This window comes from Notamacropus eugenii, chromosome 2, assembly GCF_028372415.1.
Source record: "Notamacropus eugenii isolate mMacEug1 chromosome 2, mMacEug1.pri_v2, whole genome shotgun sequence".
Taxonomy (NCBI): Eukaryota; Metazoa; Chordata; class Mammalia; order Diprotodontia; family Macropodidae; genus Notamacropus; species Notamacropus eugenii.
Window position 1 is genome coordinate 69,813,126 of NC_092873.1, and position 12,928 is coordinate 69,826,053.

The 12,928-nt window shown below is 46.5% G+C and overlaps 1 protein-coding gene across 6 annotated transcripts in view; it reads right to left on the reverse strand.

The window, feature by feature from the left end:
* Positions 1-1,165: 1,165 nt before the first annotated feature.
* ADARB1 (adenosine deaminase RNA specific B1) overlaps positions 1,166-12,928 on the reverse strand; it is a 186,968-nt gene continuing 175,205 nt past the window's right edge. For all 6 annotated transcript variants that reach the window (XM_072640837.1, XM_072640832.1, XM_072640834.1 and 3 more), the window contains 2 exons: positions 8,262-8,440; positions 1,166-7,376 (listed from right to left, as the gene is read on the reverse strand). In XM_072640837.1, coding sequence (XP_072496938.1) covers positions 7,194-7,376; positions 8,262-8,440 — 362 coding nt within the window. In that variant the 3' untranslated portion in view covers positions 1,166-7,193. The remainder of the gene's footprint in view (positions 7,377-8,261; positions 8,441-12,928) is intronic.

The following is a 12,928-nucleotide window of genomic DNA, read 5'->3' on the forward strand; positions in this document are numbered from 1 at the left end:
GGGGAGGGTAGATTGGAGAAGGCAGCGAAGCCCATCACAATGTTCCAGGCATGATGTGATGAGGGCTTGCACCAGTGTTCTGGCTGGCCCTGTCAGAAGGGAGAAGGGGGCTTTTTGGAGACATGTCCTGGGGATAGAAACCCCAAGATTTGGCAAAATTCAGTGTGTGTGTGTGTGTGTGTGTGTGTGTGTGTGTGTGTGTGTGTGTGTGTGTGTGTGTGTGTGGAGAAGAGCAGAGAATTGCCAGCCTGTATCGCCAGCCAGTGGAGTCTTCACTAGTTTGAAAGAGCCATTTTGGAAACATTGAGTTCAAAACACCTCTGGGACATCTAGTTGCAATTGTTCAGTGGGCAGTTAATTGGTGACTGAGTCAGAATCAGAGAAAAGCTGGGACTATGTGGTACATCTGAGAGTGATCTGTCTACAGATGAACATGGAACCAATGGGACCAGATGACATGGCTGAGAGCTCACTCAGGACCTGTCCTAGGAAGATGTAATTGCTATTTCGGTGAGGGTCAAAATACAAGGATAAAAGCTGATGAACCACCTCACTTTAAAACTGAATTTATTCATTTAAGAGCTCAGTTGGGGAGGACCCCGACTTTAGGATCCAAACATCTTCAAACATCAGTTGGAGCAATTCACAGGGTCTGTTTTCCCCCCTTCCTCCATCGTTACATCCTCCCTCTGTGCCTCCAAATCTGTCAGCTGTGGAACATTCACTTCTCTGATTTGGGGATGAATGTTGATATCCTGTCCCTTCTCTCCTAAGTTGTCTTTGCCCTTTAATCACTTGTCTTCTGGACAAATTACTTTTTACCTTATAGATTTCCATCACTTGCCCATGGACTGATTTCTCCTTAGCAGAAAGTGAGCTCAGTTAGGACAATTTTCCCACTTTTCTTTGAATCTCCAGCACTGGTACTTAATAAAATTTTGTTGTTAAATGCTTGTATGTTGTGGAAGCCAGATGCCAAAATCTGGGGACTGATCCACAATGGGAGTTGTAGGAGAGGAGAATGGCTACAAGATCTGCCACTGCAAGATAGTGCCCTCCCCCCATTCTCTGCAGCTCCAATGCCCACTGTGGTACCAATCATGTGGGTGAAGGGTGGAGATGATATCGTGGTCAGCAAAAAATACTACCCTGAGAGACTTCACAGTGTAGTTAAATGTATTTTTATTTTGAACACTTTAAATCCCTTTGTCTATGTAGGACAGCGTCTCATGCTCGTTTCCGGCTAGGTCTCAGTGTGAGAGAAAGCTCATGCAGGCCATAATATTGTCTATCTATACAGAGAATACTGCAGGGTTAATCTTAGGGACAAGTTTCTTGGTTGGATTATATTCATACAAATTAACCAATTGGTAAAACCACAATCCAAAGAAAACAACCCAAAGTCTGGAAAAGCGAATGACTGTGAGGTCCACAAGGGATTGCTCCCTCCACTCATGATTCACAAACTGTGCTTTTGAGGATTGGGCTGCCAGCGCCTGACACAGCGCCCAGCAGGGCTGTCACGGCAACCAGAGGTGGTCTTTGGAGGGACAGAACACAGGAACAGGACTCCAGGGATTCCTCCATCCAGGAAGGGAATTGTCGGCACAAAATGTATAACAAGACATGGCCTGCGCCCCCAGAGGGCCTGCGGTGCCTCTTGCTAATCACCCCAAAATCACCAAAAAATCCGATCTTTCAGCTCACAGCTACTCATGAAGGTTCCAAGAGACAGCAGTTTTGAAAAATTCCATTAAAAGAAACCCCACGTTCATTACCTGAACCAGTAGCCACAGCCCAACCCACATGATACGTAGTGGGGGTGGGATTGTCAAACACCAGCCAGCTGCTTGTGAGTTCATCTACCTGTATGTAGCCTGTTTCTGACCTCTGGTCCCACTGAAGACATTGGCTGTCAAACAGCATGGATGAAGAAGGGATAGACTTCCCAAGACTGAGGGGCTCCCAGGGCTCCCTGCTTGGTTTGGCTTTGACCTGAAATACCCAACCCCCCAATTAGCACTATCATTTCCCAGAATTTGAGAATGACAAAGGCAGACTAACTTCCTTAACCTTTCTTGTGCAGTGACTTCATTTTAATACTTGGAAAGGACCCAGTGTTTCTAAGGTGGCACTGAGTATAGAATATTCTAGCAGCTGAAATGATTGGGTGGGGTGGGGGTGAGGCAGAGATTAAATGATGCCTTTCATTGTCCAGCAGTCAACCTGGCATCTTTAAAGCACTGTCTCCAGTGCCAGGCACACTTTGAAGACCTACTTCTAAGGCAAAATTCTGACCAAACCAATTCAATACAAGTATTTATTAAGCACCTGATGTATGCGAAGCATCATGCAAAGGCAGAATACTTTCCAAATGCTTGTTGGGGCAGCTGTCGCTTTCTTTGAGGGCCATCCCTGAATAATCTAGGACGTGAGAACTGAGGAGCCCCAAGACAGACACGCTGGTGAGAATGATAGTGTCACTTTCAGATAAGCTCTGTGGGCACCAAATGGGGGGTAGGGTGGGATGGGAGACCTTCCAGCACAGGACAAAGCTCCCACATCAAAGGGATACCCACTACCTCTTCCTCTGGCAGGGTGCCAGCTGAAGCTCCAAGGGTCCAGGAAGGTACAATACTCAGCCATCCATTCCATCCCTGGAGCCATACCAGCCAATCTATGGGTGACTGAAGGGTGATGGCAAGGGAAGGATGATGTCTTTGGAGCAGACATTCTCCATTCTCTCCCATCTTCCAGGGAGGCCTCCTTTGGGGACAAGGACCCAGATCATTAAATGACATGAAATCATGGTAGGCAGCCATGGTGGTCTCTCCTGGTGTTGGGAGGCACAAGTCTACCTTGCGCCATTTGCCATTTTAAGCCATTAAGTCCTCTTTTTCTTAAACTATTTGAATCTTTGGGTGAACAACTCAGATTTCCAATGACTTGGGCTACAGTGTTCCCTTGATTAAGAGAGGTTTCAGATCATGCCTCCAGGCAAAGATACCTTCTTGTTCTGGCATGAGGTCAGGAGCCCTTGCCCCTTCCCACCTCCACAGACCTGCAAGCTGTTGCCCTATTCACCCTAACATTCATAATAACCCTTGAAGGGTCATGGGAATCCCACAAGGTGCTTACCCCTGTAGGGATCAACCCAGGTTCTGGGCCACGCAGGGCACCCCACATGTGCAAAGGGATTCCTTCCTTATGAGTGAAGCCCTTGATTACAGACTGCAGGTAGCTTCCAAAGCCTGGATTTCCCAAGGACAGCACCTATGAGGTCAGTCTCCTCTATCCTGAGAACCAAAGTCTCCCAGTAAGGGGGACAGCAAAGCTTGGGGAGTTCTGTCCCCACTTGGAGGACACGGCCATAGTGCACTGGAGCACAGCAGCAGGTTAGAGGAGAAGCAGGGAATTGGAATTCGTATCACACAGCCGGGACGTGCTGGACAAAATGGGACAACTCACCTATATTTCTAGAGCAGCGCTTCAATAGACAGTTTCTTAAAAATAGCATGATTTGAATTACAAGCTCTCCCCACCCCCTTAGAAAAAATACAACATCTTCTCTATTGACAACAATAAAAATGCAACAACATACAAGGTATTCTTCAGTGCAAGAGGCCGCCTCCATCCAAGGCAGTGACACCATTCAGACGCCTGTTGGCTTCTAGGTAGGAAAAAAACCCAAACCCTTCAACCTGTTTTAACAAAACAACCAGAAGAGGCTCCATTTGATCACCTGACAGGCGTGGCTGAAACGCTTCAAGAGTTGAGTCTTTTGTGAATAAGAGACCCCTTCTTGGTCATGGTGAACATGAGCTGAGCCTCTGTCAATGTGCAAATGCCATTCAGGTGCCCATTTTCTTCTCTGGCATATCGGGATCTCACCGGGTGGCAGTGCATGCTCTGCTCACCCCTGAAAGTCAGTACCATGTCTCCTTTAGGGCACAGCCCCAGAGGACTGGCCTCCAGCAATTCAGCAGTCACCTAATACAGACACTAGATATGACAATGGATACTGTATTTATCCTTGACATGTTCTGGTTTCTCCAACTCTGAGAGATGAAAAATTTCCCCTCGGACAGCGGCTGGTGGTCTCCCCTTGGCAGCACCACCCAGCTGTCCTCATGCATAAGCCCGACTAGGAAGTGGCCGACGCTTGCATGAAGGGGGACTGTGGAGACCTGCTTCTCAGCCAGAAAATATGTGCTTCAGTGACAAAAGGCGGGACAAATTCACCCCGAGTCCTTCGCTAATCCTGAGTGTGGTAACAAGGCAATTGCGCCAGTTTTCTGAGGCTCATGTCCACGCAACCCGACTCACCCCTACACAATATTGTCTCATGGCCTTCCAGGCCGAATCATTTCAATTTGTTAATATATCTTTGATAAAGCTAGAATAGAATTGAAGAAAACCTTGCTATATTTTTCAAGTATTTACATCCACTTAACTCATTTTCTTTCAATTTTGTGATGATCCTGAGGCAAACATTCATATTCACTCATTAGAATGAAAATAAGGGGGGGGGCGGGGTTAAGGAAGAAGGAAAGGATGAGGCCAGCTTGGGAGCTGGCATCTCCCATCACTGCTTTCTGTAATAACCAAGGCTTGAGCGTGTGCCTCACCAGGACAGCCTGACCTGGGAGACCAGAGGAGCCCCACACTTCCTTGGCCTTTAATGGCCACATTTTCATCTTTGATTGTTCAGAGTTAAAGCAACTAAAGGCTTTCCATGACTGCTGCCATATTAACCCATCGGGGACATGAAAGAGATGGCAGCAAAAGGAGGGAGGTCCCCGAGTTTAGTAAACATGGCACCTGAGCTCTCACTTGACCAGGGAGAATACCAGGGAGAATGCCAAGCAATACGGAGAGCCAGTCTTTTCTACCAGACCACGGCAAGTCTTTCTAGTGGCAGAGGGAAGCCCAGAGAATCCTGGGCGCCCTCACCTGCCCCTTCTCCTTCTCCTCCACTCCCACATACAGAGAAGCTTCCTTGCTGACCAAAGTTACTGGTCAGAAAACTGACCGGACGCCACGACAACGAATAGCCTCTGAAGGTGCTATCTCTCGCCTGGCCCTTTACCCTTGAACATGGACCATTCAAGATTTTTGTGCAAAATTGCTCCCATTCTTTTCACCATGCCAGGGACTTTAAAAGGCCCTATTCCTAAGAGCTCATATTCTGAAAGAGACTTTTTTAAAAAATAAATTCTTAAAATATAATTTGAGAAAATTATAGAAGAGACCATTCCTCCTTTAAGGGGAAAAAAATTCCCTTACAAACACAATGCAGATTTCTGCTATTTCCTCTCACACAAACCCTGGATTTCTAGGTTAGCTATTTTCCATCTGCTTGAGTTGATGCTGTCTCTTCTCTCCAGAAATCCTCATCCTTGTTCTTAATGTTCCACCTAGTTGCCAAAGTTCCTTTTTCTCCTATTAGGAAATCGAATTTCCTTTCTTTTGCAAGGACCTGATGCTGACCGTTAACTGTGGCAACATAAAGTGTTTCTACGATTCGTCCGAGTGGAGAAGCTGCTTTCTGGCCTTCTTCTCATCATTTCTGGCCAGGTGTGGGTTAATCCAAAGGGAGTGGTCCAGGCTGAGGTAGTTGCTGCTCCAGGAGTTGAATAGTCAACGTGTTTGGGCAGCAGCAATGGTCACCTTTCCTTAGCGCAGGTCCTGTTCCCATGGCTGCCTGAACCATGGCATGCTGCTGCTACATTAGGCAAATGTGACCATTCCTCTCTTCTGAGACTTCTACTTAGGGGAGAGGGGACTGCTACAAATGGCCGGGAAAGCTATCCTTGGCAATGGAGCCATGGGAGGAGACATGGAGGGTATCTCTGACTCAAACCAGGCCACTCTGATGCTTCTACCCAAAGGTCTGATTGGCAGAAATAGCCTCTGATCCCACTTCCTCACCACAGATCAGTCCTGCTCTGGGCTCCATGTGTAGGTGTGGATAGGAAAGCCTAGAAAGAGACCCAAGGCCATCTTGCAACAGCACCATGAGCAAACACAGGGAGTTTCTGGTCACCTGGTCCAGCCCCCAAGTCTCTACCAGCTGGCCATTAGGTTAGCAGATTCTAGTCCACGGACCTCCACTCCCATGAGACCCAGGGATCAGATTAAGGATGAACACAGATAGATCAGGGAAGAATCCCAGAATTAAAGGTCCCACAGAGTCCTCAGGAAGGAGGAGAAGCAGTGGGGCCAGCATTCAGACTTTCTTAACTAATCACGCTGGTTCATAAAGGTGCCCTAGTAATGCTAAAGCTGTGATTGTACTCTGAATTCCTGTATATATATATATATGTATGTGTGTGTGTGTGTGTGCGTGCATGTATGTATACATATATGCATATATATAACTATAGGGGGCAGAGGAAAAATCAGTTACTAAGAGTCAACGTCTTCTATGTTATACAGACCTAATTGCTGAACTTACAAATGACTTCTACTTGGTTTCCAGTTGATAATGGTAATTAAAAAAAAAACTTTACACCACATGGAAATGGGAGGTAAGGTCAAGTACTTGGAACTGGGTCACAGACTAATAAATACACACATCGACAACCATTTCTCAGCAGCTGGTTTTCAAAGGACCAGGAGGTAGGGACAAGCAGGCTCTCCTTCTGGCTTTGTCACCTCATCACACACATCCTCTCTCACTCACAGAAAGCTTACAAAGGAGCAAAAATGGATTTTGTAGCTGAGTTCTAGAAAAATTCAAACCACATCCTAAAAATGCTGTGAAAACCCCAATGGAAGTATGTACATTGTAGTGCACCTGCCTGTATTGCCTTATGTGGAAGAAGGGGAGTGCCAGGGGCCGGGGTCTGACTCAAGTGGAGATGTAAAAATTAGACCCAGTCTACACTGCAGCTGCTATAAGACAGATGGATTTGCTAGATAATTACACCCAAGTTTTCAAAAACAAAATTAAACAACCTAACAATGAGATTTCCAAAACATGAAAAGGGACTGAAAGCAGTTGCTGGTTAATCCTAAAAAGGGTGTCTGCGTGCACACACATGTGTGCGCATGTGTGTGTGCAGTGAACATGTGTGCATATGTGAGTTGTGAGAGGGTGTGCGCACGCGCAGAAGGGCTCATTGTGGCAGAGGCGCCAGGTGACGATCGAGTGTCCAGGTGCCATCTGGAACGACCTCCCATCCCCCAAGTCAGGGTGTGCAGTTGAGAGAGAACTGGTCCTGCTCGATCGGCTTTTCCACCCAGGCTCCGAGGCCTGCTTTGAGGAAGGCCCTGAAGAGTGACTCTTTGGCAGACTGGTATTCAATGGCACCTTGCTTGCACTCATGGTACAGGTGGGGCTTGCCAATCTTGGTACGCATGTTGGAGGAGAGCTAGGAGGGAAGGAACGACTGTTAGTCACAACTGAGGGCTGGAGAGAGGAGGGGAGAAAGCATCCTGGGAGAGAAAACCTCTGTTGCACCAGGAAAGGCAAGGCCCTGTGTTCTCCTGTAGGGGTAGGACTCCTGTGATTATCCCACCCACTTAAAAGGAATTACCTTTGTTAGTCAAGATCACATTTTGATGGAATCAAACAATGAACTGAGGGTGAACAGGGCTTGAATCATTCAAAGCCAGTGTGAGAAAGAGGGTCCTTCCTAAGGAATCTGCCCAAAAGGAAGGCACCTCCAAGAATGGGGAGAAGACATTCTGAACATCTGGATACTGGAGGTTGGAACTAGCATGGGTGAGAGGGGAGATGTCCAGGGCCTTCATTCATACTGCAGGTAGAAAGAAGTCTCAAGGAAAGGTTGGCTTGTCCACCACCTTCTACCCACAGATGTGAGAACAGAACCTGCCTTCTCATGATGTTGCCTCAACCACAATATGGCCAGGAACGGGCAAGGAATCTTCCTGACAGGGCTCAGAGCAATTGGGACTAAGCTCAGAACTTGTGTCTAAAATCAGCCCCTTAACACCAAAGAGGAGGGAATCAAGGAAAGCATGGGCATCTTTATGATGCCACCCTGAGTTTAAAATGGGCCTGTTGTTGTCGCAGGTGTCAGGATGCCTCTCTGCTTCTGATTCATTCTTGCCTGCCTTAAGTGGCCGTGCCTAATCAATATTCACGAGGCAGCTTTGAATCTGGATGCCATTAAACACTAGACATGGCAGCTGTGGGGGTGGGGCAGAAGCCTGTGACCTGGGGGCATGAACCAAGCCTCCCAGGCCTCTGTCCACAGGGAGCCTGCTCAGGGTATGAGGTGGACTGGACATACCTTGGCATGGATGCGGAGCCAGCGACTATAAAGCGCTTGTTTGCAGAGGCGAGATGCACGGCCCATCTCATCCTTCCCAGTGGTGGCGTTAATGACCTCCAGGTTGGGATCCCCAACTGTCCAATTGACACTGAAGTTTGGGGCTTTCCCTGGCTGTCGGGCTTCTGCATTGCTGATCCCTGAAATGCACAGAGAGAAAGCTCTTGTGAGCCCAGACAGAGACTAATTAATCTGGACATTGAGGAATTCCTGGTGGAAAACCATACTCCCAACCACACGCGCTGTCTGCACACAAAGTTAGACACGCAAGCATTTGGGAACCTCCCACTTTTTCTGAGATGCAGCTGGATGAGCCATGCCCCTCACCATCCCCAGCTGCCCGCCTCCGTCATGTCCAGATGCACAGCCCAGGAGCAGAATCACGGGATCTGAAGAATCGTGCATGCATGTTTCTGAGGACAAGGAGGGAAGGACATGGGCAGACAGAGGAAGAATGTGAATGACCATGGGCATCCTAGCTATGATCCCTGGCATTAGAACTGAGCAGCAGCCTTGGAGCCCACCATCCACTGAGCGGGTACCATATCCCAATCTCAAGGGGCCCGTTTGCCTTCTGTCTGGCTCCATCCTCTACAGCCTGCTCTAGGCATAGGGCTGTCTGCTGCCTCCTCCACCTTCATTCACCAGGTGGGCACAGACAATGAGCCTTTCTTGGGGTCTTCTTCCATGTCCTTATCTCAGGGGCATTGGACCCTCCTGGTATAACAGGCTGATGAAAGGCTGCATGTCAGGGTCTACCTCTGAGATGCTGGACAGCCTAGGGTGGGTAGTTGAGTCAGCAGTCTGGGCCATGGTCTTCTCCTTCATCAGGCAGTTAGAGGGTGCCATAGTGCAGAGTGGTGGGCCCGGAAATAGGAAGACCTAAATTCTAATACAGTCTCAGACACTTCAACACCAGCTATGGGACTCCAGGCAAGTCACTTTAACCTTTGTCTACCTAGTTTCCTCAACTGTAAAATGGGGATGATAGCTCCCCCCCAGAGTGGGGGATCAAATGAGATCATATCTGTAAACTGCTCAGCACATGCCTGGCACAGGGCTCAATTGATGCTTGCTTTCTTTCTTTCCGTCTTCCTTCCTTCCTCCTTCTAAAAGCCTGAGGTCCTGATTTAGCAAACCTGGAAGAGCAAAAAATCAGGAGGGCAAAACACTTCTCCCTGATACTACCAGAAGGATGATCAAGCCTCTGAGCATGGCCCCTGGAAGGCTCCTAGGCATTCGGTTAGGCATCCACCTGGAGGTCCAGGGAAAGATGTGGACAGGAGAGGAGAGGAGAGGAAAGGAGAGGAGAGTAGAAGAGAGGAGAGGAGAACGCCCCAGGGGGAGGCCAGATGAGGAGGGCCCTGTCTCACCTCTGCCCCCAAACAGCCATGTGACTTTCTAGTGGCCCCCTCCCACTCTCCCTTCCCTCATCTGTCTGATGAGAACACTGGCCTAGGTGATGAAGCCCTTCACAGTTCCAAGATTCTCTGTTGGTATGGCAGCTGGTCGGATGAGTCGCCATCAGTCCTAAAGTGAGCTGTGTGTCCTGTGACTCAGCCCGGGGAGAAGGGGGCCTGGTCCAAAGAAAGTGCCACATCATGCAGCCCATCATCTATCCAGGGATGGAGGAGGATGGTCATAGGACCCCCAGTCTAGACCTCAAAGGTCACCCAGTCTAAACCATTCATGTGATAGAGGAGGATACTGCATTCTAGGGGGGCCCAGGAATCAAGGACCTCAATAACCAGGATGGCTTCTCCAAGAATGAGCCATGCTGGAGGTATCATTTACCTCCATTTTCTCCAAACACCTGACATGTCTCTCAGGCTCAATTCATTTCAAAAAACATTAAATGCCTCATATGTGCAAAGAACTGTTCTGGCCACTGGGGACAGTGAGGAAGAAAATGCAGCTGTCTGGGCTCTCAAAGAGCCCAAGACTCTCAGCTCCACAAGAAGTGAGACAAAGCACGTGTTAAGTGATCTGTAGGAGCCCGAGCCTGGGGGAGGAAGACAGCTGAAGGCAGGACCCCCTTTCTGACTGTGGGGTATCTTTCCCCTTTGGCAGGTCCCCTGGTAGAGGCTGAAGATGGCAGCAGGGATTCCTTTGGGGGTTGGGCTGGACCGATGCCCCAGTCTTGTGGTTCTGTGTCAGGGCAGCATCTTGTAGCTGTGTCATGGAATCAAATGCTCCTGAGTCCAGTCATCATGCAGTGTGTGTGGGGGATGAATGTTTGAAGACAATTTGCTTATAATGGCTTGTTCAGTCATTTCAGTCACTTCCAACTTTTCATGACTCCATTGGGGGTTTTCTTGGCAGAGATACTAGAGCAGTTTGCGATTTCCTTCTCCAACTCATTTGACAGATGAGGAAACTGAGGCAAACAGGCTGAAATGACTTGCTCAAGGTCACACAGCTAGTAAGTGTCCAAAGGCAGATTTAAATTCATGAAGCTGAATCCTTCTGACCCCAGGAGCAGGGCTCTATCTGATGCAGCACCACCTAGCTGCCCACTTTTAACACAAAAACATTAGCACAGGTCCTAGTGATACACCTTCAAACCCATCCCATATGCAAAAGTAGAACCTATCCCCCTTCTTCTGAAAAAAAAAAAAAGGAAAGTGTAGGGGCTCCCTGTCATAGTGCAGCTTGTGTGATAATGGGTGGGGTGGGGCAGGGAGGGCTGTCCAACCTCACTGTGGGGATTCAGTGAACATGGAATCAGGGTATGTACAGGGAGAGGATTCTTCCCATCAAGGGGCTTCCAATCTAGCCCAGGAAATGCTTGAAGAAGACCTAATGCCTAGTTTAACCTCAGGAACATTCCTGGGCACAGAAGCAACAAAGGGTTTTTTCAGTCATGTAGAAAACCTCAGCAAGTCAACCAGCAAGTGCCTACTCAGCAAGAACTTAACTTTCACACCAACATTACACCGTTTAAACTTTTCAAATTGATTCAAATGTACATTTTCTTTACCATGAACTCACAGATATCACAGAATCTCAGTCAGAAGGGCCCTCCGTGACCTATCTGACTCAGACCTAAAAACAATCTCTCTACAACACATCCAACTAGTGGCCGTGCTTGGCTTCAATGCTTCCAATGAGGGAAAACTCATTACTTGCTTGAGCAACTCACTGATTCCCCGTCAGGGTAGGTCTAATTGTTGGGAAATTTTTATTGTTATTTACATGCTGTCCAACTGCCATTTCTCAAAGAGCCCACCCCCAGGATTCCTTGTAACAGAGTACAGACAGGCAAAACCAAATCAAGGCATAACCAAATCAAAATGTCTATGCCTTGTGAAATGGAAAAATACTTACAAAAATACAAACTTTGCAGATTAACAGAAGGGACATTGAATATCTAAGTACAACTACTTAAGAAAAAGACATTGAACAGGTCATAAATGAGCTTCCTAAGAAAAAAAGCTTTGGGACCAGATGGGTTTATAAGTGAATTCTACCAAACATTTAAAGATCAACCAATTCCAATGTTAAATAAATTATTTGGAAAAAAGGAGTCCTACCAAACTCCTTTTATAAAACAAATACGGTGCTAATATCTAAACCAAGAGGAGCAAAAACAGAGAAAGAAGATTACAGACCAATTTCACTAATGAACATGGATGCAAAAATCCTAAATATGGTACTAGCTAGGAGACACGGCAGCCATGGGGCATTTATACACAGAATGCAGGGCTGGTTCAATATAAAAGAAAGCTTAATATAATTGATTATATCAATAACAAAAGCAACAAAAATCATATAATTATATCAATAGATGCAAAAAAATGCTTTTGATAGAACAGAACACATTCCTATTTTTAAAAAAACCACACGTAGCATAGGTATAAATGGACTTTTCCTTAGAATGATAAGAAGCATTCACCTAAAACCAAAAGCAAACATTATCTTCAATGGGGACAAGCTAGAAGCTTTCCCACTGAGATCAAGAGTGAAGCAAGGATGTCCATTACCAACACCGTTATTTAATATTGTACTAGAAATGCCAGCATTAGCAATAAGGGAAGAAAAAGAAATTGAAGAAATAAAAATGGGCAACAAGCAAATAAAATTATCTCTTTTTGCACATGATATGATGGCATACTGGAAAATCCTAGAAACTTAACTACATATTAGTTGAAACAATTAATTACTTGAGCTAAAAAGCAGGATATAAAATAAACCCAAGCCCACATAAATCAATAGCATTTCTAGATATCACCAACAAAGACCTGCAAGAAGAGATAGTAAGAAATTAGAATATTAATTATATAGTATATTCCACTGTTGGTGGAATTGCAAACTGATCTCACCATTTTGGGGAGTAATCTGGAATTATGCCAAAAGTTACAAAACTGTGTATGCTCTTTGACCAAGCAATGCCACTATTAGGTCCATTTCCTAAGGTGATCAGCAAAAATAGAAAAGAACCTATATGTTCCAGAATATTTATAGCAGCTCTCTTTGTGGTGGCCAAGAACTGGAAATTGAGGGGATGCCCATCCATTAGGGAATGGCTGAACAAGTTGTAGTATATGGTTGTGATGGAATACTACTGTACTGTAAGAAATGGGAAGGCTAGTTTTATGAAAATATGGACAGACTTGCAAAAATAATAC